The sequence below is a fragment of the Mastacembelus armatus genome, chromosome 14 (assembly GCF_900324485.2).
Source record: "Mastacembelus armatus chromosome 14, fMasArm1.2, whole genome shotgun sequence".
Classification (NCBI taxonomy): Eukaryota; Metazoa; Chordata; class Actinopteri; order Synbranchiformes; family Mastacembelidae; genus Mastacembelus; species Mastacembelus armatus.
In genome coordinates, this window is record NC_046646.1 from 16,031,988 (window position 1) to 16,058,960 (window position 26,973).

The window sequence follows — 26,973 nt, forward strand, 5'->3', positions numbered from 1 at the left end:
ATGGGCCCAGGGAGAGAATAAGGCTGCAGTGTCATTGTTTATCCTTGAAATCCGATGTTAATATTTAATCCGTTTTTAGGCCTGAGGTGGGAAAACATATTTGGATGATTGACATGTTTTTCTTGTTGTAGGTTTAAGAGAAAAAAAAAAAGAATTTCCTCTTCATGAAAATTACAAAGTGGAAATGACACCCGTTTCACTGAATGACTCATCAATTGTTGACTTCAACAGAACGACCGTTTCTCTGCACCTCTACTTCGAGCCGTGAACTCTTGTCAGATATCCTAAATTGAATTGTGACTAGTCTAAATTAAACTGGAGATATCTGAAATCTAATTTCAGGAAATTCAAGTGAAATCTATTTGATGTTGCCATATGCGCCTCCTATAAACCGCTGGACTGGGGTGACGGGGCGAGGTTTCAACTTCCCGAGCACAGCCTGAGCAGATCTCAGTGTTTCCCCACAGGGCGCACAAGGCGGGCGGCTCCTAAACCCGCAAGGAGAGAAGAGACGCACAAGGACTAGTGGACGAAGGAGACCGCACCCACACCGAGTCAAAGTTAGGAAAGAGAGTTGCTGCGTTTGAGACGCGCCAAGTGGAATGACCAATCAACCATCACACCCTAACGGTATGCAGAGTCTCCGAAAGGAGCACCTGTACAAGGTGCTGGTGATCGGAGACCTGGGGGTAGGGAAGACTTCTATCATCCGGCGCTACGTCCACCAGACCTACTCCCACAACTACCGGGCCACCATCGGAGTGGATTTCGCCCTGAAGGTGCTGAACTGGGACTCAAAGACCGTGAGGCTTCAGCTGTGGGACATTGCAGGTAAGACTGTGTACACAGCCAGTAATTACCATTAGTGCAGAGTAGCCCCTATAAAGGGAGTCTTCTCTGCTGCTGTCAGGTCAAACTGAATTGACCGACAGGTCCTAAACGGCTCACGGATGGGTAGTGAGTTTGTAGCCTATGGCGCACAGTTTAATGCTTACATTCAGACAGGTGATAATAAACCTGCCTAATAAAAGTGCAGTAGCTGATGGACCTTTTCAAAACCTGAATGAAAAGTCAAAGCCTCGTTTGGCGAGGCTGTGTTACTTCCTGAAAAGTTGATAGTTTGCAGAGATGATGCTTATCAGACTCACAGTGAAGCATGACTGATGTAAAATTATCAATCTTTCACAACTTAAAAATGCTCTGTCACACGCGTGCACACACGCGCGCGCGCGCACACACACACACACACACAGCTTAGGGAAGAGCAGCATGCATATCAGTCAGTCATTTACTGAAGATATGGTGCTGCAGCATGTGATTAAGGCCATGTGAGGGAGATTCTAAACCCAGTCATAGGAGTGTCATTGTAGTCTTAAACAAAAACAAACAAACAAGGGTACATGGTTTTACCACTTAACTTGGATCCATCAAAATTAGAGACCACACCTGTATGAATTGATGGATTGAATATTACATGTTGTACTTTGGAGTAATGTAAATTGCACCATCAGTTTACTAAATGACGGTGTGTCAAGTCACATGTGTGACGTGTGTGTCTGAAACTGCTGTCACAGCAGAGGATTCCTTGTAAGAAAAATCCTATAGACGGTCTTGCACCAAAGGGGGAAGTTCCTGTTAGATTTTCCATTTCCTCTTACTAATGAGGGAAGTAGCAGCATTTTATCTTCGTCAGAGTAACACTAGCAAAGTCCAAAGGCCCTGGTGCATCAATATTTAGCCATGTAAACCTTTCTGCTAAGAGGACATAGTATATAAAACAAACAGGATGTGGTTCACACCTGCTTCTTGGTCTTAGACTAAAATTATTCAGATTACACAACAGAACACACACCCCTGAGGACTTTCATGTTGACACTTCTCCAAACCCACTCCTAATTTCTATACCTGTGCAATACACAAATATGGAGGAAGACATATGTGTACATATGTAAACACTTCACATGGTTCTGTTCTCATGTATACTCTATGAACACTGCTATAGTCAAGGCCAGAGTATTTTTATTGCAGTTTGGGCAAAATACAAGCTTAACTAAAGCAGGCATATGATCAGCAGCAACAAGCAGCTGCATTGATTATCTGGTTAAGTGCAACATGGCAGTAAACCATAGGAATGTGTTATATCATGGGAATACTGCCTGTCTTAATGTCTCAATTAGTTGTTTTGTTTCAAAAAAATGTAGGAAAACAATGACAAGCTTATCAAACTTAAGGCTGGGAACAACAGCGTTGCCATACTGATGAATGAAGCTCTGTCTGTGTATGTTTGTTTATCGCAGGTCAGGAACGTTTTGGAAACATGACACGAGTGTACTATCGTGAAGCCATGGGAGCCCTCATAGTGTTCGACGTGACACGGCCCACGACCTTTGAGGCCGTCATCAAGTGGAAAGAGGACCTGGACTCCAAACTTAGGTTGGCTAATGGACAGAGCATTGCTACTGTGCTTCTGGCTAATAAGTGTGACCAGGGCAAGGAGTTGATCAGCAATGGCATCAAAATGGACCAGTTCTGCAAGGACCATGGGTTTGCTGGGTGGTTTGAGACCTCTGCTAAGGTGAGATCAGAGTCTGAGCAGGATATTTTTATTTACAATTTATACATTTAAATGTATTAGGACCTGTCCTTGCAAATAGCTTGCACTGACAGCTAGATGAGGATTCAAACTATTATAAAATGTGTGGGACTGTTTCTTGTGCAGTGTGCAATGACTCATATAGATGTACTGCATACTGTTAATTAGTGAGCTTTACAGGTGCTGGTAGGTGGCACATGTTACCTTCAGACAAGTTAATCATTTCTCCCTTTTTTCCTATCACGATTCTTGTAAGAATAGGCAAACAGAGAGAAAACCCACGAGTGCAGATGAGACTGGCAGACAAGGTTGCAGATCAATTCAAACAGGTTATTAACATCACAAGAGAACAAGACTCACTTTGGGTTGATGCAGGCAGGCAGGCAGTCTCAGGCAGGGAGAACAGAAGACAAAGCAGTCCAAAGTTCAAACAGAAGCAAACACATACAGTCCAAATAAAGACCCAGGGGAGCAAAAAAGAGGCAAAAAGCTAGAAACCAAGCAGAAAATCCCAAAACCAGGTGAGCAATATGAACAGGTTAGGAACAAAAAAACAAAACAGGTTTTTAAAAAAAAAAAAAAAAAAATGGCTAGAATGCTATGACTCTAAAACACACAGAGCAGAGACAAGGAGAATTTGACCAGTATATATACTGGGTAGGTAACAAGGGAAATGGAAACAGATGTGGTAGGTGTGGAATTCAGCAATGGGTAATGAGAAGCAGGTGTGCAGGGCAATCACAGGGAAAGCCTGGGGACATCTGGAGACTGGATGGGGAATGACAGTTCAAAAAAAAGGCCAGGAACGCAATTGTAACAATTTCCAGTCTTTATGCAAAGCCACAGTGCTTTTTTGTAGCTTCATATTTAACTGACATTAGACTGATATCAATCCTCATAGTAACTCCCAACAAAAATGCAAATAAGAATATTTTCTAAACTGTTGAAGAATTCCTTTACATGACAAGGTAAGGGCTGGATTGTAGGACTTTGCAGTGAATGGTTGACACGCTTAACAGAGGTATTCTGCCACTCAGGTCACTCCAGTTAGTGGAAAATCATCCCCACAGAGCCACCTGGAATTTCGGATCCTTGTGGAAAGTGACTCTGAGATATATTTACAAAGGAGGGTCAGAGCATGTTACTGAAGTGATGAGTTCAAGGTGTTAGAGGATTAACAGTCTTTGTTTGCCATACTCCATCTTGCATTCTGCTTCCATCAAAGTTTTTTTAATAATTTATTTGAACAGATTCAAAGTTACATAAAAACAGTTTTTATAAGGCAATAGCATTACATAAAATAGATGCTACGTCTACATCATATATTTTCCTTCTGTTGTGATTTACAGTATATGGTTTGGTTAGGCACCCTGAATCTTGAGGTTGTATTTAAAATATACAGCAGTTATGTATTGGCAATTATTTTCTGTGCAGTGCAGTATATTTATGTTAGGATGGAGCCTACTAATAATTCTCAGGAAAAAAATGTGGTGTACAATTTGAATTAACGTCTCTCTGTGTACCAATTTAAACACTGTGTTTACACATAGACATAAATTCTACAAATGTCCTCACATACACATCCTCTGTTGACACAAATGTGTCGGAACAGCATAAGCGTGCTGCTTTTCTCGTGGCATCTATGCTCAACATTCTGAGTCTTGGGTTCAGTCTGAAGTGTCAGAGGTGTGCTGTGCAAACAGACATGCACGTTCTTCTTTGGTAGAGGTTACAAAAACATGTCTAGAGCATTCAAATTAAGCAGTTTTAAACATGCAGATGTGCACACATGGTGTTGTTCACATGAAGGTGACAGTGCACTAAGTTTATTTTGAACATGCTGTAATTCAGTTGATGTTAATGCACTGGAAAAGTACTGACAGACAAGTAAATGAATCAGGAAAATCATGTGTTTATGGCTTCCATACATCATATGTTAAATTTGATTTACTTGAGGTCATGCTGTAGATGTTCCTTTATTTTTATTTTTTTTTATCATTGTCTGTGAAATAACATTAAAAGTCCAAATAGCAGGCATGATACATATTTACAAAATGCAAAAAGAAAAAATTAAGTACAAATGAAGTAAACAGTTAAAGAGCTGTACCTAACTGTAGTTTATCTCTCTCCTTTAGGACAATCTCAACATCAGTGTTGCTGCAAACTTCCTGGTCAAGCACATCATGGCCACGGAAAATGACATACTGAAAACAGTAATACCAGACACCATCTCACCCCAGCTCCACTCTAACGAGCAGATGAGCTGCTCTGGCTGCTTCAAATGAAAAGACAGAGCAGTGGTGGGTCAAAACAGACTGGATACACAGGAGGATAAAGAGACATGGACACAACGTGCAGCCTTTAAAGGATAACTGTGTTCAGCAAACCAGAGTTTGTAAACTCAAGTCATATGAACTCAGAAATTGGCAACTCGTGAGTGTGACGTTTTTGGCAGACAAACAAATGTAAGGCACCTTGGTCTATGCTGCTTGGCATAGATTAGATTTTTTTTTAAAGTATCAGATGGTCAGCCTTGCTTTTGGAGCTATTCTTGCTCAACGTATATTGGTTTTTAACTGTTTCAAAACTATAATTGTGTGGGCGTTCTCTTTATTGTACTCCCCATTAACATGGTGGAAAAAAGCTGTGGGAGACATGCAAGCTTCCTTTAATGTTATTCTGCAAGACACAAAGAAAATGTTGACCTCTTCCAGTGAATCCTAGATAATGTAACTGTGAATTTTGCACATACATTGTTTTTTTTTTTTTTTTAAATGCTTTTAAGTTATTTAATGTATGCCTATATGAGTGTAATGCTGCTTATTGTATTATGATATATTGCTTTCTGTTGTATAATCATTATTAATCAGGCTGTTTTAAGGAACAACACATTTGTTTTTATGGCAACAGCTTGGTTAGGGCGGTCAGCTGCAAAGAAAGGGAGTTTAACAATTAGACACACAACCATCCTGAAGCTCACCTACAGTAATTAGTCTTTCATGGCCGGTGAGCAGCTCTACTGGAGCTGTTCAGGGTTAAGTAATCAAATGCTTGTTAAACACATTTGCTTGATAATAGGAGAGTGTTTTTTTTTCTTCTGTCTAAAGATTCTTTGACTGTAATGCCTGGCTTTTTTTATTCATTAATTTGCATAAATATTCTTGAGAAGAAAAGAATGTTTTGATTTTGTGGTTGGAAACCAGACATTCATGAGTTCACTTGCCAAAGCCCAACCCTCTGTATCCATGGTAACTAGATCAAGTCTTTTTTTATTGGTTTCTGCGTGCTGCTTCATCTTGCTGTTTTCACAATGCATGCACATACTGTATATACACACAGATGTTGCCACTCTCCATGTCCTTCTTCCTATGTCACTCTGTCCCTTCTTGACTTTCCACTGTGGTTTCTTTTCATGAAATTCACCCAATTCTCTCAGTGCAGTTGCTTCCAATCTCTTAAAATTCCTCTTCCTCTCCTTCATCTCCGTTTTCTCATTCTCTGGTTCACATACAATATGTTCAGCATATTAAACCTGCACAGGTGACTCACCAAGAGATGCTCTACTTTTATTAATCTTCCTACAAGAATTTTCTGGCTGCATTTGAAGGTTTTTGCTTTTCTTTGTGCAGAGGAGCCTATAACCTAACCACAAAGAGGTGCAGCGCTGCCAAAGCCGTGGCCTTTTAAAATGTAACTTAAGATACTTAATAACCTGGCAACCAAGTGGGTATAATGTGCCAAAAGTGGATAAAATCAAATGCATTTGGTTGTGTGTTGCCATTTAGACAAATGTACAGTAGAGTAAGTCTATAATGAGATATGTTGTTTCCTTCAGCTGGTGTTTATCAGCACTGTGTCCACATTGTCAATAAGCCTGATGACAACAGTGCCCTGTGTTATTGTGTGAGATCTTAGTGGTAATTTACAGAATACACATTAGGGTGTACTAGATTTTTATGATGCCTGTTACACAAGATTACAACTACGCTGTGCTATATTGGCTCATCATGAGGGTTTGTGACTGTGACTGCCTGCATCATGTGCCATCAGCATGGTGTCACACTGCAGATTTCATGAGCTGATTTGGACTGAAAAAGAAAAGCATGCCCTCACACACACATGTGCCTGTCAGCACCTTATTTATTGTAAAAAAGTAAAAATAAATTAAGTAATTTCCCACGTATCCCATCTTGTGTTGTTTTGGTAATGCATTCATATAATGTGACATGAAAGAACACTCATGGCCATTCAACATATAGCCTAGAACAAATCATTTTACCTCTACTTTAGTAGTGATCACACGGCTGTCGTGATCACATGTATTTTAGTAGAGCTTCACAAATCGTGTGTGTGTGTGTGTGTGTGTGTGTGTTTTCCTGCTAATCCAGGACTCTCAGGTTCTCATTAGGAAGCCACATGACTGAGTGGATTACGCCCTGCCTGAAGGATCTGATTTGGTCTTAATTAATGTTAAGATATTATCACCCATAACACATCAAATAATACCAAAAAACTCTATATAACCACTTTGTCATCAGAATTTCATCAACAACTTGATCAAGACATTTATGACTATTATTAATTAATGAAATGCATAATATAAGAAACAAACTTTCTCCTAACTTCAACAATCTGTTTAGAGCACATTGTGGGAGAGGGTGTTATTGTTTTTGAATTGTAGTGGCATTTTAAAAGATATAATTGAAAATAAAACAATAAAATAAGCTTTTAATTGTTTGCAGGACAAACTTCTTTAAGTTTTAGTCTGTTAACGCTTCCTGTGACAAGAGCTGGCACAGATCTAACTATTCATTACTGGGATTATGAACATATTGTGTTTGGTGTAGCTCTCAGGCTCTGCCAGAGAACCACCTACAGAAAACACCCACATATTCTCTCGGAGGCAAAGAAAGAAAGAGAGAAACATAGGGAGATGCAAGCAGAAGAAAATGAGCTGATAGAGAAGTGATACACAAAAATCAAAAGGTTACAGACATCTCATCAAGAGTCTATGCAGGTAAACAGACGCAGACACATTAGAAAGGTCATATTCTGCTGCCTTTGAAATGTTTTCCAGAGAGAATTCACACAGATGTTAACATAACTCTCTATTAGAGCAGAACACATTCAGCCTGCGTAATCACATGGACACTGACATTTTGACAAGTTACATTATACAGATACAAGAGTTCAAATTATAGAAGAGACTTGCTCTGACACAAACGGCTCTTTCAACTTGTCATTACCAATAACTGTTCAACTGGTGCCACCTATTGCCAAATTAGTCACACTGCAGGCATCACTTTCATGTAACTTCGAAGTTCAAAGATAGAGGCCATGTTAAGAAACAGTATTATTAGAAACAAACTGCTCTTTGTAATTTGTATTGGTATTAATCTGTTTATTTTAAATTATACTAAACCAAGTGATACTCATAGAACTGGCTCACACAGCATGCTTGATCTGTGATTTATACAGAAAAACAAAAAGGAACACTGTTAAGTATTAAAAAGAAGTGCAGGCGTGCAGCATGTGATCACCACAACATGTGTTCCCAAGTAAGTTAGCTCTTTTATCAGGGAGACGTTCCTGATAAATCTTTTAGCCCTTGAGAAACTCAGAATTCCCCCCTTTACAAAAAAGGGCATGGGAGAATGACCATCATTATTGTGATTTACAGATCTTAATATCATTTGTAATCATCTGTGCTATATTTGCTATATTTGATGAAATCAAACAGAGCAAAAGGAAAGAGAAAATTAATTACAAATAACTGGTTGGGAAAGAGTGCCTAAGATTCAGGAATGATAAACATGAAAGTGCAGCATTATATCACTGTTGTGTCTATTCATCACTCACAGAGATTTACACCTCGTTAATAATACTGTGTTATATGAATCATCTTCAGAAGTTGAGTAATATTAAAACAAATATTTTACCATTTGGAACATGTTTAATGTTGACTGGGTGTGTTTTACTTTTGCTTAAAAAATGCAGCAATCCATTTGGTCATAGAAAGACACTGTGTACAAAAAAATGACAAAAAAAAAATTATAAATTTTTGCAGTATATGTACAGTATATTAGTCTATTGACTGTATATGTGCTGCCACTAGAGGGCAATAAGCACCAACACTATCATGCATTACTGAACATGTTCTGTTTGAAAAAAAAAAATCTTTTCCCTTAAAAAAATCAATGTATGCCTGTATTTACCATATTATACATTGCATATTTTACTTACATCATCTTAAGATCAGCTGCATTGTGATGATTAGTGTGCAGAAAATGAATCTAATCTATGTACACATATGATACAGTAAAACATGACCTTGAGGAATTGGGGGATACAAAGCTGGTCTTCTGTGAAGTCCTGAGTGTCAAAGAGCTACAGTAAGTTTGGGAAAATAAGTGAAAATCAACAATAAAAACAGTCACAGAAAATGGAGTAATAATTGTGGTATCGATATCAGGCAAGAGGAGCCTTGTGTCTTACTGTGAAACATAAAATATATACATATATAAATGGGTTATTGCTACATTGGACAGATGACCCGTAATTAGATAAATGTGATAATAAAGAAAAAATGTGACAAATAATCAGGTTGTGGTAATACACAATATTTCCATCAAATAAAAACAGAAGCGCTGCCACATGCAGGCACATAATGTAGCATTTGACTGGTTTTCATTACAGTGTGAGGCAGCCTTTCTCATAAAAATACACTTCAATATATGTTCATGTATAAAAACAGTGCTGAGGTGCAGTTAGAACACATTTAGTCAAATTTGTGAGGTCTGTCTGAAAAAGTAAAGCTTGAGGTTTGTGAAACCAAGAAGTGCTGTGTCACTGTGTGTGGCCAGCTGAACTAAGACTTGAGCAGAAGATAAAGTCTTTTGTTCAGTTGTTTGGTTGTGGTGCAAAATACTGCTCTCCACACAGAGAGTGTAGAACCAACAGTGTGTGCAATGTCTGCTGAATTTTCCTGACACCCGAGAATTGTACTGTATCAAAATGGCAGATTATAAATGAATTGTCATTTTATGATGAAATCACACATAAATGTGATTATTTTGCAGCCTATTTCACAGTTCTCAGTAATGCCCCTCTTTAAATGCTCTATGATACAAGGTAGGAAGCTTTTTGACATCATAACCTTAGGCTTCAGGCTACTACAAGTTTCATACAAACTTGCAGTATGTGTGCCAGATGTGTTTCTAAAGGCAATGCTGATCATCCCCTGTCCCCTCGCCTGTGTCCCTACCGGAGCTGGATGAAGCCTCATCAGACACTATATAGTTATCAAGGCCCACAGAATAGGCTGAGTGTGAAGTCTGGGGCTGGACTGGCAACCTAGACTGAGAAAGGAGTGCATCTATGTGAGGAAAGAAAGAGGACAGAGGGCAGTCTGAGGACGTGTACTTGGCTAACACCTGGAGCTGCTCTGGCTGCAGGTTGGCTTCACTGCAGACCCTGTGACATAAGGCAGAGAAACTGTGACATGTTTTCACCTTCATCTGGCTGAGCTGGGTCTTCTCCATGATCAGTTTCTCCCTCTCTGTTTTCTGTTACATACACACAGAACACACAATTAAATAAACCTGTCTGTAAACAGGAAGTGGACTGGTAAATATAGTGATTTAAAAAACAACTAGTGCTTACCAGCTTGTTGATTTCACACTGCAGATTGTAAATGCAATCAAGCTTCCTCTTGCGGCAACGTTGAGCTGCAAGGCGGTTTTTGCTGCGTCGTCTCATATCATGGACAAACTCCAGCTGTTCACGTGTAAAGACCTGTTGCTTCAGCAGCTGCTGGAAGTCATTTCTGCTCAGATCCACAATCAAGTCTACAGAGAATGGCAACTGAACCTGAGGGCACCCAAACAGGAAAAACATATTACACAAGCAGATGACAGGACATGGAGAGAATACAGTGTCTCAATCAATGAACAGGCAACCTAATTACAGATAGAGCGAAAAATCAAATCAATGCTGTTAATATACTTATTTAGTTGTACTGTATATATATATATATATATATATATATATATATATATACATACATATTTACATGACATCATGGATTAGCTGGTGTAGCATGAGAGACATTATGGAAAATCTATATTTTGCTGAATCACATTAGTGAGACTGAAGGTCCTCAGATAACCTGCAAGTATTGTACATGTGCATCTTCTTCAAAACAGCAGCCTCACGGAGAAAGTTGAAATCTTTATTTATCTAAACACCATGAGAAATAATCATAAAAAAAAAATGATCAAAACATTTTTAAAGACCTTAAAAATTATTCAATGAATTAAAAATTCATCAATAGAATTCAAACATATTTAATATTGAGAGTTAAAAAAGTGCAATAAAGCATATATATGTAAAATAGTTGGGCTATTAGAGAAAAAGAAATTAAGTGAGGAAAAAGTCCAAAGGGATGAGCAGTTAGGCCAGTTGAATTTTTACCAAGCTGTAAATTATTAACACAGAGTTATGGAAGTGTTAAAAGGGCAGGTACTGGGTTACTTCTGCTGCTAATGTGCGACCGATATTGTAAGCATTATAAATCTTGTAGAGTTTTGTCAAGTGTAAATAAAAGCCTGTCGTTTTTATTCTGAATCAACTTTAGATTTGCCTGCACACTGGCAGTCAAACGGTTAATCTGGATAGGACCATAATAGATTCCTCAAACCTGTTTGTGTCACCTGTAGTCACTGATAACTCAAGGTGTCAAGTTCAGCTGAGTTGGACTCTAATAACACACATGCACCTGGTCACAACACACACACACACACACACACATCATCGTCACTTAGTGAATAATTTACTGGGCACTATAGTGATTCTACTTTCTGCTACATGTATGCAAACACTGTTTGACATCTGATATAACATGTCTGCAGCTCTTATCTAAAGCAAATGTGGTGGGTTAAAATAAAAGTAGGGTGAATTTTGTGACATTTATTGACACAGGATAATTTCAGTACTAAATGAACTTCATTCAGTAGTTAGGTGGCAGGAGGGCAGATATAGAAGAAGAGAGCAGAGCTGTAGAACCTTAGCACACTTGATATTGTAGCTGCTCACCTGCCTGGCCCTCTCTCTTGTGTAGGACTCACTGTCCCCTTCTGTTTCTGTCTCTGAGTCTCCATCCTCCCCTGAGTTTAAGGATGACACGCCTGACTGAGATGCTGCCTCGCACTCAGTAAGGCCTGCTGCTTTCAATAAGCATTTGCTTTGGTCCAACTCCTGGAAAAAGGGACAGCTAGTACTGCTGGAGCTGAGGTTGCCATGATGCTTAATCCACTCTAAAGATGTGGTCTGCACCCATCCAGTGTCTGTATCAGAGAGACTTCCTGAATCGGGGTCCTGGACGTTTGGCTGAGACAAGCCCATGTCAGACCCCTTCAGCTTCAGGTTCTCAGCCACCTTGCTTTCTTCACTGCTCTTCTCTCTGTCCACTCTCTCTGTGCAGCCTCCTTTTCCTCCTTCTTGACAGGCGTTTTTTGCCCTTTTCCCCTCAGCCTGTACCTGTTCCTCTGTGTTTTGATGAATGAATATGGGTTGAAGTAGATCCATGTCCTTTGTTTTCTTGTCCTCTTTAAAGTCAATGACAAATCCATCCTGTCCCGGTGACCTTTTGAATGTGGGGTCATCAGCTAAGGTCCTCAGAGGACAGTGGTCCAGTATTAACCCAGATGACTTCGTATTCACTGCCATGCTTGGCCCTAAGGCAACTGCTTTGAAACTGGATTTAGGTGAAGCTTGCTCCATCTCTTCCTTCATTCTCATATCAGTTTCTTTTTCTACCCCATTTCTCTCATCTTTCTCAACCATATGAACCTCCACTCTGTCCATACCATCCTCTGTTGTTTTGTTATGTATTCTCCTCGGCTCATCAGCCTCTCCTTTGTTCTGTCTGGTCAAACTTGAACTGAAATTTCCAGGAAATTCAGTTTCATTTTTACTCTTGTCACTGCTGGAGCAGGGTAAGCAGGACAAGTCACAGTTATTCCTGATTACTGATGCTGGATTGTTCAGACAACTTTCCTTCCCACAAGCCAGCTGGAATTTGCGATACTTTGGACACTGTTTAAAAAAGTAATTTGTCTCTTCGATTACAGGTGTAAAAGTTCCTGTACTGTTTTGGCTTCCTGATTTGCTGTTAACTGATTTGTTACATTGTGAAGACACTTCCTGCTGAGATGGTGAGTCAGCAACTGGTTTTACTTCTTTGTCACCCAACAATATATCATCAGAGTCTATGCCACAATCTTCCTTTGAAATCTGCCTCTTGCATCGTTTCTTACAACAGGTCTTTCTTGAAAAAGGGGCAGAGTTCTTGCTGGTGGAGAAGAACCTGGGGAGGAGGAAATCAAAGCAGGCCTCATCGAGATCTCTAAAACCAAGAATAGAAGCTGAGTTCCGTATATCTAAGACATCATCTTTCCCAAAGAGTAGTTTGGATGTGTAGGCAAACTTCAGCAAGGGTTCAAAACCAGCAACTGTCACCTGTGAAAGAAGACAGATCCCATAAATGAGCACTTTTGATCTTGTACTTGATTCTGAATGTAGAAATAGGTAAATGTATAAGCTTTTCTGTCAGATTATCGTACATACAATAATGTAGGTAAAAATTGTAAAAAATAGACCTACACCGACTCTGACTCAAGGTTTTTAGGGATATACATCCCAGGTTTGCAAAACTTTCTTGTTGTTTCTCAACTTGAAGAAGTACTAGGAGTTTTTACCAGAAGTGAGAAGTCAGTTTTAAAATAACCTCATTAGTATGGCTGCACCAAAATTAAAAACGCTGATATGTTTCCCCTTGAAGATCAACATTCCTTGTTTTTTTGTTTTACTTTAGGATTACTCCTAGAGCCCTACACTAATGTCTTTTGATGTTATACAAATATTCTCCACTGCCCTTCAAAGCATAAGTGACTGTGTTTCCAAGTTGGTACGACATGTCTAGATGTTATAATTACCATCTACAGTCATTCTGTGAACATTCTGTAGTTGTTGAGGAAATACACCTTTTAGTCACTTTTCTCACTTCACTTTCACACAGATTTCCTGTGTATCTACTTTCTATCTGCGTGGCATCATCAGCTGACATCTGACCTCTTCTGGCAGAGTGATGATAGCTCCATGTTGTGTAAGGGAAGAGATCCTGGTTGTGAAGTACTCGCAGCAGGAAGCAAGCACTGCACGATGGGCTCTGAAACTCTGACCCTCCACCACCACTGTAATATCACACAGAGTGTCCCGGTGACGTTGCTCATCCAGGGAGCGCAGCACATGGGAGGAATGCACTGTAGACTCGAATGTAAACTGAGATACCCGGGAAGCAGACATGGCCATCAGGGACATCTATATGTACACACAAACACAAACACTTTTACAGCCAATGAATTCCCTTCTATGAGAATACCAACTTAAAAGTGTCCTATGTGAAAATAAAATAAACCATGCCTACCTTGCACAGCTGATTTCATGTATCAAGGTTTCTTAGAGTGTTAAATAAAGCCACAGTTGTTGAGCATACATGGTTATTTCTAAACGGAATGTTGTCCAACCAGACTGCATGTCCTGGAAAGCTTTATCTCAACTCTGCTAGAAACTAAAAACTGAGCTTGACTCAGTCAAACAGCCTGTGTGAGAGCAGAGGGAGGGAGCAATAGGGGGAGAGAGTGTGTGTGTTGCAACAACTCTGGGTGTAACAGAGCGAGCGCTGACTCATGTACTCCTGCTGATAAAGGATGAGCAAGCAGGTTTTCCCGTCCATACCAATCCCACCCTTGGATCAGTCGAGTAAACGAACAAGCTTTTCCCAGAAAATTCCATTAAAGATTTACTCAGAACACTAATTCAGAGATTAAGGTAAAGGTTGCTGAATATAATCCCAGTGTACACAGGACTGTGTAGTATCTCTGTTGCTAGACTTATGAGTAGTGTGAACATAAACAACTGACCGCAAACAGTGCATTTTGAGAAACAGGTTGAGTAAAAACAGTGGAAAAACAAATAAAACTGACCTGTTGCAAGGAGGGGGAGGGTATTATGTTAATCAAACGGTTAATATTTTTCCGTGGGTCCTCGTCGTGTCATATGTTGTTTCTTTTCCAGGTAGGAGCAAATCTTTCTGTGAGCTCAGTTTAAGACTTCTTTGTTGTGTGTTTGTGTGTCAGAGTGTGAGAGAGAGAGACAGAGAGAGAGAGAGAGAGAGAAAGCGAGAGAGAGAGAGACAGCATCCCGTGCTAGGAGAGGAACAACATGTTATTAACTGTAAATGAGCACCAACACAACAAATACAATTTCATGTTTGCCCTCCTATAAGTTTGAGATTTCAGATTTCAAGTTTTGTGGCTTTTGCAATATCAGGTATCACGTATCTGTAACAGAATCATGACACAGGTACTAAGGTACTAATTGTGTTTGTATAGAGACATTATGACATGAATATGGCATTAATTCTGTCATAAAATGCTATAACAGAAACCTTTGAGTTTTGGATAAAGAAAAAGCATGTAGTAAAAGCTGAACAACCAGGAAGTAAAGTACAACAGGGTGGAATGAGTAACGCTACAAAGCCCTGTTGTCAACGCTACTTGTTTTAAACAAGGAAGAGGGTTAGACTGAAGCTGCCCAATCAGGTGACCATTTCATAATTTCAAAATGAGCTAATCTCATGAAAAAAAACAAAACAAAACAAAAAAAAAGTGCAATCTAGTTCCTTTTTCCATGCAAGTGCTGCAATATGGCAATAATGGCTTAGAGAAATGAAACTACAGTGGGGAACTGATGCTGGTGTTAAAATAAAATGAAATTTATTGTTAAATGAGAACGATAAACAGCAGTTGTATATACTTCCCCTTATACATGTGTCAGACACACTACATCAAAATAAAAATGTACAACTCTTACAGTGTTGTGTCGCAGCAGACAGTTATCGTAAAATTATCCTTATTATTCTTGCTGTTTCACACAAACAGCTACAATTACCCGATCCCTAACAATGGGTTAAACACTCATCTCATTTCCTTTTTAACACAACAGGAACTTGACGGGGCTTGGAGTTTGAGTGCCGAGGTGGCAGAGAGGGAGATGGAGGGGAAACACTCCTCTAAATACAACACTTGGACCACATCATACCACCTTCAGCTCCCTCAACAGACCTCAGGTTAAAGATCTGAGTCTCCACAGGACCTGAGACAGATTTCAGAGTACGGTCATATTCACAACAGCTACCTTTGTACAAATATATACTGTGAGGTATTCCAGAGTTAACCAGCAAGGTTATGCAACATAATGACAAAACACTGTATCACTGTAACAGCCTCACACTGATGATGACAGTATGTCTGTGGTTCAAACAAATGAATAAACACGGTGATTTTCTGTGTAATTATCACAGACTGTAGTTAAGCAGAACGAGCACTTGCTGAGCTTTTATTTCTGGTTGATTTCCTGGCCTGGTGACAGCTGGATGTCTGGACGTCTCAGGTTCTATGGAGGTCAGAGGTCACGAGGAGTCCTGCCTCGTTCGATTGGGCAGGCAGAGCCGCTCCAGCTGCTGAGCGCGCTCGTTGTGGACAATCACCAAGTTGCGGTTCTCCTCTGTTAGACGTCGAAACTCCTCCTCCAGACGTGCGATCTCAATGGCAACCTTTTCATCTTCTACTAGCTCTGCCAGCAACTTCCGCCTACATGGACGGGCGAGATCAAGATTTTTACAGCAGGTGTAATTTGTGATGATCATGAATGAAAAAAATCACGAGAATGCAAAATTTCCTCAAAACCATTCCTAATTCCTTATTTGTGTATTTTCTCTCTATTCCTGTTTAATCTTTTTCAGCTCTGAAAAGTTGGATATGACCCCAGCATATAGTTGGCTTGAGCCAGGTTCGCAGATCAGAGAATGGCAGATTTCCAGGCAGTCAGACACATTCATACCCATGAGCAATTTACAGTCTCCATCTGTCTTGTTTCAACAATGTGGGAGGAAACCACAAAGCCCAAAATAATCATGGAAACAATGCAAACTTACAGGAAGGTCTGAACTGAAAAAAAATTGATCTTGCATGTAGTTACGCAATAAAGCTAACAACTCTGGTTTAGTTGGTCTCCATGTCCAAACACAGTTTAATATTCATAACGCCTAGTACAAATTGTTTATAAGCAAAGATGGTCTGTTGAGTTTTGGTACAAATCTAAATTACAAACATATTGTTTAATGGAAACAGCTGCAGAAATCACATCAAAGATCCCAATATACACAGCTGTATTCCCGTACATTACCATTAGCTATAGAGACAGGCAGGTTTGACAGTCAGCATTATGGCAAATGTAGCAAATGGAGTCACCCTGAGAAGAAAATGCTGACTTTATTGAATACTATGATGGTTTAAAAGCTACACTTCATTTCAGATGAAGTCTTCGGGATGGGTGACTATAAAACTTAAGTTGTGTTTTTAGGAAGGAAACATGTTTTTGACAGATTTTATTTACTATGTGAAGTTACACATAATTAGTTATGTTAATGTCTGATAAATGTTTCACCACTTAATACTGCAACTGTAAATATGGTGCCTTCAATCCTTGTGGGTGGAAATTTACACTGTATGCGCACAGAATAATAAATCACATATTGGAGTTGTCTCTCCTAATAAAGCCAATCGAGATGAATGAGTCTAATGCTGCTTTAGGCAGGATGACCTCACTCTACCTGGCAAACAGATGGGTCTTTGAACTTTGAAAGGTAATATAAGCATACGCACATGCATATGTATGTGTTTAATGTGTGTCAGTGCCTCACGCCTGAAAGTGTGTGAATATCAGGTTCATATTACAGCCAAGTCACACAGGATCAACAAAGAAAATGAGCCTCTTTCACAACACAGGATGTGTGTGCTTTAATGGCATAACTACGAAAGAAAATGACTTTACAGTTTTTTGCTGCGTTTACTATTGTGCATCACATTTGCTGTTTAAGTTTGACATGATGTTGATTTAATAGTACTAGTCATTAAAACAAATATAAGGAAATTAATAACTTACACTGGGTATTTTGCTAACATTTGTTTCTGTGTGAAAGTATCAGTTTAATAATAGTAACAGTAATAGTGAGGAAAATACCTTGAAATGTTGTAGCAGGGCTGTTGTACTGTTGTGCTTACATGTTTGTTTCATTCATAAATAAAAGATTCAACATGTGTTAAGAACTCTTGAGGCAGTTCTGTTTAATGATGAAAAGATGTCCTAAGAATATTGAAGATAAGTTCATTCACAAGCACAAATGTTTGTTTCTTGTGTATTATTGATATGGTATCTGTTATATTTATATATCAAATCTTCATTTTAAACAGAATCTGTGGAATCAAAGCTGGCCAAAGCCCAATCGACTCTGTATACATTACAGTGTTGTCTGTAAACTTGAACTACTTGTTATATTACACTTTCAGCTTGTAAAGCTTTGAAATTGTTCATTTCCTGAAAGACCTGATCCACAAGAGAGATAAGAAAAAATGGGAAAAATGGGTTTCCTAGAAACTGACATATGAAACTTTATATCCACAATCTATGTGTAGTTTTTACAAATTTTGCCAGTGTAGTTTCAAGTAATTCCATTTATATTTGTCAGCATAGCTTTAGTTCTATATGTTTTAATACTAAATACATCAAGACGGTATTCACTTGATCTGTTACATAATTATCTTCAATTTATATTAAAATGTGGCTTTTTTAACCACAGGTTTTCAGATGCAGACAAACACACTGTATTATTTTTTTGCTAAATGTCATTGTCCTTTATGTGTACCAGAATTTGTGATCAGAAAAATCGATTGTAAAGAAAAAAAATTCATACATTGACAAATATAAAAGATAAACACTACAATTCAATACAATGGGGCTAATTCTTATGGAATCTCTTTGTATCATGAAGGAACCAGTTATAGGCTTAACTGCTTTAGGCTTAATATCCATCCCTGAGGCAGTGTTTCTTCACACACTGAATAGGACTTTTGTAAAAGACATTTGTTACAATTTGATCAACGTTGAAAAAAAGCAACATTTGTATTTAAGTTATATATGTAGAATAAGATTTACTGGCATTTCAAGCCTGAATGGAATGACTGACTGTAAAAAACCAGTGAGCTATATGACTTCAAATTGACTATGTGCTACACTATGCATTATGCATTTGAGTGTAAGCACATTTTCTGCTATTGTCTTTACTAGTGCCTACTCTCAGTTTACTATAAATGTGCGTCTGACTTTGGATCTTGGCATTAACGTCAATGAGAAAAGAGAGAACCAAAAGTTTCTGACTCATCATGTTCTTATCTGAACTAAAGGCTAAGCCCAACCCAGCAGAGTCTGCCTGTTGTTCTCTATTTAGGAACTGCCAAGTGGTGTAGGTGTTGTGTGTGTGTGCGTAGGTGTGGTGTTGGGGCAGCGGCAAAAGGCCTTGAAAATCCCACTGCTAAGACTCCCCACAGCTGCTGAGGACACAGGGGACAGTGAGCTCTGTGTGTATGTGTTATATACCCATGCCTATGTGCAAGCATATAGAGTACAAAACACTCAAGCTTTCAGCAAGTCTCATTCAATTACCCCTGACCAAGGTGGCAGTTGGTATATTATTAACTCTGCAAAGGAGATACTCTTCCCAAATATGATCCCAAGTCAACAAAGAAACACAGTGCACAACTTTCCCTGTAAGCATCACCTCTGCTTAATTTAAATTCATCATAAAAATTAAAAAGACGCACCCAAAATCAAAGTCATGCATTAACAGCTGCTCCAATAACATCTTAAGGGAACTGCTCTTAGTAGTTCAGGCGTTAAATGCTGTGGGGACTATCAACATGTGCCATCTAGTGGACATTTTGATGCAAAATGTCTTGCATTTCCAACTGGCTGCATTTTTGGCAAAAATGGCTGTGGAGGGAATTTAAACCATGTACAGTGAATTTTAGGTTCTATACATTACACCTATATTACAATAAATGAATAATATTATAACAAATTATTATTTAATATTAACCTTAAATTGGTATTATTAAAGATTGTACCAGTAAGTCCACATTCAAATGCCTAAAAAATTTATTTAATGATAGTATTAAAATTTTATAATGACTTACTACAGTATATTGTATGTCCCATCTGGGGCTATAAACAATAGAGTATTGGTACAAAAGCTTCTGCGGGTCCAAGAAAAACCCTGACAGTAGCACACAACAGTCTGATCTGGAAGCATCCATGCAAGGTCTTTTTGCTTGTATGTTAATGCAAGGATTTATAGATCCAGTATATATTTAGGGCCTTACTTGCGGTCCTCAAGCACAGCTATCTCATGTTTGACCTGGTGGAACTCCCTCGCCATCCTGCAGTGTTCCTTGTACACCTGAACACTTTCTCTCAGAGACACACAGGGTGGCACAGGCTGCAAGAGGTCAGAGATTGAAATAAACATGACATCAGAGAGACAGACCTGTTATTTGGAAAAGCACTCACAAATGAATTGTTTATAAGAAAAATAGAAATGTGTCCACAGTTTATTAAAAGTTTCATGTTCTGTAAATTCAACAGCTGTATGTTGATAACTTTATTGTCAATATTGATTAAGCTGCTAATTATTTTGTCCATTGTAAGATCAATGTTTTACTCATGAATGATGACAACGGGTCAACATGGCCATCACAACTTCCCAGGTGTCCAGTCCAAAGTGATGCCTTTAAAGTCTTTTTTCTTGCATTTAGTTACAGTTACAGTAAATTTCTTTTCTCCTGATAATATTTCATTGCAATTTATGCTAAAAAGCTGCAAAAGAGCTGATTTCTCGTGACTTGATTGACTCCGTGACCTTTCCTACAATGCGCTAAAGGCCAGTCTGTCATAAAAGGCCAGTCTGCCTTCTAAAGTAATGGGCACAGAAATGAACTGCAGATATAACTACCACTAAAATATGACATCATGGTGCTTGAGCATAGTAATTAATATGCATGACCACACTATTTGCATCAGGCCAATAAATTATTTAGTTCATAAAGTGGAAGGTTTGATATCAGGAGGCCTCGTGGCACAGTGTGACACCGTATCAGAAGGTGACTTGCTCAAGTTGTGTCAGAGTCACAAACAATAACAGTAATTCAATTTTTGTGTGAAAAAGAAAAACCTAGAAAAATGAGAACAAAACACAAATTTGTTTGGGCCTTTCCTTTTACAGTGTATCAGGCATTGGCTTGCTACTACTGTTTTCATTCGATACTCTGATTTGAAATTGGCACCGACTCTGGCACTGGCACTCGTTGAAGGATAATTCAATGACAACACAGAGTGAGCACACACACAGTGAAAACACTGATTAGTGGACAGATTGAACCAAAGGTTCTCTCTATTAAGAGATTCGATTTCTAACCTGAAAAGAAATTAGCTTTGGGAAAAAACATGCCCTGTCAGTTTTTATATCACCTGCTCTGGATGTCCACTTTATTCTAGTGTTTATTTTGTTATGAGGTGAGTTTATGACCTATTTTTTTATTATTTATTTATTATTTTATTTTTAGTTTCATTAATTTGGGATTACCTTTTTTGAATCTGTATTAGCATAAAAAATTCTATACAACGAAACACAAAACTGAGCTACACAATGAAATCCGAATGCTAATAGGTTTTTTCTTTCTATATTGTGCCTCTGTTGTCTTGTGCTGCTCTGTCAAAGATACGAGATGTGTATTAAATGTCACGTGATGCTACAGTCTGTACTGTATACCTGCAATCGCTGTTCAAGATCCGGGAACGTTTGAGAAAGGTCCTCCACATCTTTTACATCTATTGAAATAGAACACATTATTCAGTTACAACTAAACATTGAAAAAAATTATATTTAGAGTGACATTTTAAAAAAAAAAAGTTAATTAACTGTAATACAGCCTGTAACATATCACAATTCCACACAATATATTGGCCAATGACTGCTGAATGCTGTTTTGATTTGAGTTTTGCTTTAGCCTAGTACAAGTCGTTTGGTTTACCAGGATTTTCAAAAGCATTCTGTGTGTTTTCTGTGGGAGAAGTAACCAGATTACTGAAACCAGATTACAAAAGTAGCAGTAGAGTGTAACTGTAGCAATAAAATGTACTTATTATACACAGTGCAGTGTTATGTCATATTGGCTATTAGTAACATGTTGTTTCTCAGTAAGGTGTAACAATACATCCTTTAATAAGATTATCATAATTCTAAAATTCTAGTCTTTAAACTAATTAGTTACAGAATTGGAGTAAAGTAAAAACTGCAATATTACCCTAGTAAATGTAGTGAAGTACAAGTATAAATAAGACTGAAATACTCTGAAATAATCTGCCTGCAGAGACTTAAAAGTTACATGCATGCTAACATCAGAGATACACCATTCCCTAAAATTTAGGTTAGAATCATGGGGATGCCTGTGCATGCAGTCATTTCTATGAAAATATTGGGATCATGGAATTTATCTTTTTTTACTGGTGAAGGACAATGTGAACTCTAGTAGTTTCGTTTCTCTTCAGTCTGTAAAAATAAAACATTCAACTCTCTGCAAGTTGATTTTCAGACCATGCTTCGCCAGAAAAGTGGGAGATCATTCCTATGCTGTTTGAAGAGTAACTTCAGCTACATTTGCTCAAAATTTGCATAAAGTCTTATCATTCAAAATTGTTTCACATTAATAATGTTTGAGCTACACCCTCAATATAGAGCCAAGGGATTTGTCCTACAGGCAGTTGCTTTAATGCCTTTCTCCGCCTCATAAAAATGGCCCAAAATGAAACACTATAGGGGCCTCTTAGATGACACCACAACATAGCAACACAGTGCTACACTTACAAATGAGCCATGTCTCCTTACTGAACAGCAGTAATGAGCTGTCAGACAGAAAGGAATGCAGGGTAAGAATAAAGAGGGACAACTATGTGAGCACACAGACAAACAAGGTGGACAGAAAGAACATGCTGGCCAGATGTATGGCCAGAGAGGGACTGAGACAGACAGACAGAAACAGGCAGGTTGCCTGCACCAGCCTCTGCCTTGCCAGTAATGTCCCCCTGGAGTTGCGGAACACATGTGGAGAATCCTGGGATGATGCAACCTTCTAAAAGCAGGAGTATTAGTGGACCAGTCTGCAGCCATGGGGCCAATTATGATGAGAAATAAATACAGTTCTCATGCTTAGGCACAGTCTGGAGTTATAACCATGCCTGGCATGAAGTCATGAAGGGCCTAGAGGATGATCCCCAGACAGCACACAGGTCTTAGTCTCCATGCTGAGAAACATGAGTTCAAAGAGACAACAACATGATCGTCTGGGGAATATCCAAAATGTTATTTTGGAGGTTAGGGTCAACTGAAGATAAAACTAAAATAAGCCATGTAAGCATGCTGCCAACTAAAGCAGGTCCTGTACAGTCACAGTGGTCTTTAAGATTTATTCAAAAATAAACAACTAAAGTGAGGTGGACAGCTCAGAGTGAAGTGAAACCCAGTATTACGTATGATTATGAAATTTAAAAAAAAAATCAGCAAGAGGGCTGTCGCCATGTGCAAATTACAAGCTGAATAACATGAAGTTTACTGTGTTTCTGCTGATTTGAGTTCGGGGTTTCTACTACAGATCTGTTTCTCAGCTTCTAAGAGAAAGACAAGAGGGGATCAGAGATGGGTGGAGTAGGACTGGAAGTGTTAACTGCTTATAAATATAGGCCAGTGTTCTAAAAGCTGAACAGTGAATCAGGCAGCAGGACACTGTTAGTATTAGAGGAGAAATCTGACTCTGCTATTGCATAGCTGCAGCTGCTGTCCCAGTGCCTGCCCCAATGCAGTAAAACATCCTGACTGACAGCACCCAGCACCATAGGTAGGGCAGACCTTTCAGTGTGTGTGCATGTGAGTGTGTAACAGTTAGGGACAGACATAATGAATGGTGTATGTTTTGATAGTTGTGCAACCGCTAGTAAGGGTGCCTACATGTGCGATCTGCAATTGCACAGCTGCCCACATGCATGTGTGGTTTGTTTTTAATGTACTTTGGCCCTACAGAAATAGAGGGAGCACCTGTCTCAGCCACAGTGTAGAAGAATAAACACTGTCACCGTGACAGGGGGGATGATCTGGGCAGATTGTGCCTGGTCTGTTGTGGTGGGAAGAATGTCGTGCATGTGTTCCACACATACTGGAAAACGCAGTGAAAGTACAGCTCCAGCCTTCATTGGCTGTTAAATTGTTAAATGACTGAGTAAAAGGTGCAACAAAGCTCAAAGTAAGTTGATGCTACAACACTGGTGTGCGTGTGAAGAGAGCACGTATCGTGCGTGGACGTGCACAGTCGGAATGTATATATGTGTGTGTGTGCATGTGCTTTTACCTGATGTGTCGTCAAGACTGAAGGCAATTCTAACTTCAGATTTATCAGGGGACACTCTTCTGGTTGAGGTGATCATTTATCCCTTCATGAGGCCACAGGCATAAAACAGAGCTGTTAGCACAATCAAAAGGATCTCATGAAAGATGGCTGATGATGTAGCAATGACACAATTAGTCAATCAGATAAAAAAAAAATGGACAGGATTTTAAATTCAAGAGATTCACCATTAAGAAATGTTTCTTAAAGGAGTGATTAAAGCCGTGATTTCCCCTTTTTTACCGTTGTAAAATATGTCATCCAATATATCATCTTTAATTTCAGTAATGCTGTGATTTTAATCATAGAGCAAAACTTAATGCTGAACTCAGCGGGTGTAGTGTTGAGTTAGAATGAAGAACCTGCTTGATGGAAAGTATGGAGCCCCCCATACATATACACACACACACACACACACACACAGGGAGCAGTCAGTTTCATCATGCATTTAGAGATGCAGTGGGATTAAATAATTAGGGAGCTTTGACAGACTGGGGCTGAGGTCTGGATTTGGCATGCCCCCCTTCCAGTTAAGGTACAGGCTTTTTATATCAGGGCATTTGGCTGCTTTATGGCTGGTAAACCCTGTGTCTCTGACAGGATATCACAATGACCTTCCACACAACAAATAAGAACTTTTTTCAAAATAAACTTCTTTCCCAGTTGTTGGAAAATGAGACATGTTGGTGTAAGAGTACACATATGGTAAGCAAATGATAGAGCATATTAAGACGGAATGTGGTTTAGTCCATACATGTGGGTTATCTCCAGTCTGTAAAAAAGCGTCTGAGCCAACAGGTCATTGTTACCTGAAGCAGCACGAACCCGAGCCAGGAAATTCCGTAAAGTAGCTACAACCTGAAATCAGGCAGCAGTGAGTGTCCTCGGTGCTGATAGTTGTCGACCCCCCGTCCGAGCACTGCTGAGGTCTCCTCAGAAAAAGCAAAGGTCGTCTCGCAACCGTCGCGCCCCTGCGCAAATCCAGCAAAGATGGCACAACTATCTCTCCAAGAGTTGACCCCGAGCTCTCGTTTGAGACTCCAGCTATATTATTTTAGATTCTGAGGTTTTCCCCCACACAAGCGCGTCCACTACACTCGTGTCAGTCAGCAGCTCAAGCTTGTGCGGTCAGGAACATGTTACCCACGGACTGCAGGCACGCGGCGAAGAGTAACCCAACAGGGAGCAGGCGGTAGAGAGAATGGTCCGGTGTCCCACAGGCGGCCCGGATCCAATTAAATGTCTCAGATGACATGACTTTAGCCTGTAAAAATGCCCATAGCTTCAGCACTGTTTTGAGTGACACGGTCATGCCGATGGGATGGTCTTTGGCTTTGCAATAGCTGTGCAATGAGACAGCTGCTCAGAATGAACATCTCATGTTATAATAGCTCCTGAAGAAGAAAATACAGCATCCATGTGTCTGTTCATCGCAAATATATAAACAACACTGGAGAAGCGCTCAGTGTGTGTGCACAAAACATATTTTTATACCCGGAGATCCATTTAATCAGTAGAGACTAGTCTGCTATCTGAACCAACATAGAGACTAACAGAATATTCCCACCTCCAAATATATTAGAAAAGCAACATCAAGCCCAGCACACAGACATTTTTTGTTTCCATAACAATTGCATTTGTTAAGTGTTCAAAGTCGCACACGCTTCTTTGCAACTTGAACTTGACATGCTGCCTCTGGTCTGTTTCCAGGCTGGCAGGTACATTTCTGAGCAGAATTTATAATAAGCCGACTTATGATAATCATAATAAAGCTAATCTGACCTTAAGCCTGTGAGAGTTTAAAAGAAATGATCATAAATTAGGCCCTATGGCTCTCCAAAAGAGTAGTTACTGCTGCTGTGGGGGCTTCTGGAGTTGTTAACTGCTGTCACTCATTACACTATATCCACAGGGCTACTTCACCTGCACACCAGCAGATGACAGCATTCCTCCCTGAATTGTTTATAGACAAGCTTTCAACCAGTAGGACAGAAAAGGTGAAGAGATGGAGAAACACAGAGACAGATAAATGATGCTCTGCACCTCCAAGAGTCCTACTCCTCCTCATTTGTCTTCATTGACAGGCTGTTGACACAGACCTGGCTCATCAGCCCCGGAGACTGTTCATCTCATTGTGATGGATGGGACACACTCAAACATCTGCCACTTCTTACACTGGAGCTATAGTTTGGCTTTGATTCTTTGGTACGTCTACGTATAGTCACGAGCCTCATGTAATGATACGTGATCCAGACTTTACGAGTTTGAAGAATTTACATGGGTGACACACACACAAAGGTAGAATTTCTACTAAAAAGTATATGTGGCTTTTTGGAATATATTTCTAAATTTAGCCTTGCTGAGTTTTTCTGTGCCATGTTGACCTTTCTCTAAATGAACAGAATAAGGAAAATGTACCAGCCATTTTGGGCATGTTTAGGATGTCAATCATGTTCACCTTAAGGTGTCACTCCTCTTGAATTTCTCTAGTTTTCTCTCGATCACATCCTCTTCATCCATGTAAGATGTACAGAGGTATGGCTCATGATGTCTAACCTTGACCACACAGAGAGATGCTTCTTTCTATCCATCTCCCAAGTTCCCCTGCACCTCTCCATTACCACCAAAACTAAAAACTGATCAAAATCATTAGAACAAATGGTTTGATGTGGGTGACACAAACAAAAGCGTGAACACCGAAAAATCGTTCAACAACAGAGGGATGGTGTTGATTTTATAATCATTCATGATCCTAGGAGCAGGGTAAGTCTTTTTTTTTCCCCAATTGGACATTTTCTTTGAAACTGCATCCCCAGATCTGAAGTCGATATTAAAAAAGCCCGAAGAATCACAGCCCAAGGCTGAGTTGTGCAAACTTTCATTTACAGCACACAGAAAAGGTTTCCCCTTTGAGGTGTTCAGGTGAGGTCA

General features: G+C 39.3%; 3 protein-coding genes across 6 annotated transcripts; 1 reads left to right on the plus strand and 2 right to left on the minus strand.

The window, feature by feature from the left end:
- The first annotated feature begins 228 nt into the window (after window positions 1-228).
- On the plus strand, window positions 229-5,356 carry rab38b (RAB38b, member of RAS oncogene family). Its single transcript, XM_026327910.1, has 3 exons — window positions 229-831; window positions 2,298-2,575; window positions 4,729-5,356. The coding sequence occupies exons 1-3, from the start codon at window positions 603-605 to the stop codon at window positions 4,876-4,878; spliced, it is 657 nt and encodes a 218-aa protein (XP_026183695.1). The 5' UTR covers window positions 229-602; the 3' UTR covers window positions 4,879-5,356.
- A 2,617-nt stretch (window positions 5,357-7,973) lies between these two features.
- On the minus strand, window positions 7,974-15,198 carry bach1b (BTB and CNC homology 1, basic leucine zipper transcription factor 1 b). Of its 2 annotated transcripts, none has more exons than XM_026327909.2 (5): window positions 14,638-15,198; window positions 13,724-13,972; window positions 11,687-13,111; window positions 10,256-10,462; window positions 7,974-10,158 (listed from the first exon to the last, which is right to left on the minus strand). In XM_026327909.2, exons 2-5 carry the CDS (start codon window positions 13,970-13,972, stop codon window positions 9,811-9,813), a joined length of 2,229 nt encoding a protein of 742 aa, XP_026183694.1. In that variant the 5' UTR covers window positions 14,638-15,198; the 3' UTR covers window positions 7,974-9,810. The 2 variants fall into 2 exon arrangements, with proteins under 2 accessions (XP_026183694.1, XP_026183693.1); XM_026327908.2 differs by lacking the exon at window positions 14,638-15,198 and adding an exon at window positions 14,079-14,553.
- A 206-nt stretch (window positions 15,199-15,404) lies between these two features.
- On the minus strand, window positions 15,405-25,281 carry map3k7cl (map3k7 C-terminal like). 3 transcript variants are annotated; one of them, XM_026327914.2, is made up of 5 exons: window positions 24,901-25,281; window positions 24,007-24,088; window positions 21,378-21,436; window positions 19,933-20,048; window positions 15,405-16,305 (listed from the first exon to the last, which is right to left on the minus strand). In XM_026327914.2, the coding sequence occupies exons 2-5, from the start codon at window positions 24,080-24,082 to the stop codon at window positions 16,125-16,127; spliced, it is 432 nt and encodes a 143-aa protein (XP_026183699.1). In that variant the 5' UTR covers window positions 24,083-24,088; window positions 24,901-25,281; the 3' UTR covers window positions 15,405-16,124. The 3 variants fall into 3 exon arrangements, with proteins under 3 accessions (XP_026183699.1, XP_026183698.1, XP_026183697.1); XM_026327913.2 differs by having other exon boundaries at window positions 24,007-24,117; window positions 24,852-25,281; XM_026327912.2 differs by having other exon boundaries at window positions 24,852-25,280.
- Between the last annotated feature and the right edge of the window lie 1,692 nt (window positions 25,282-26,973).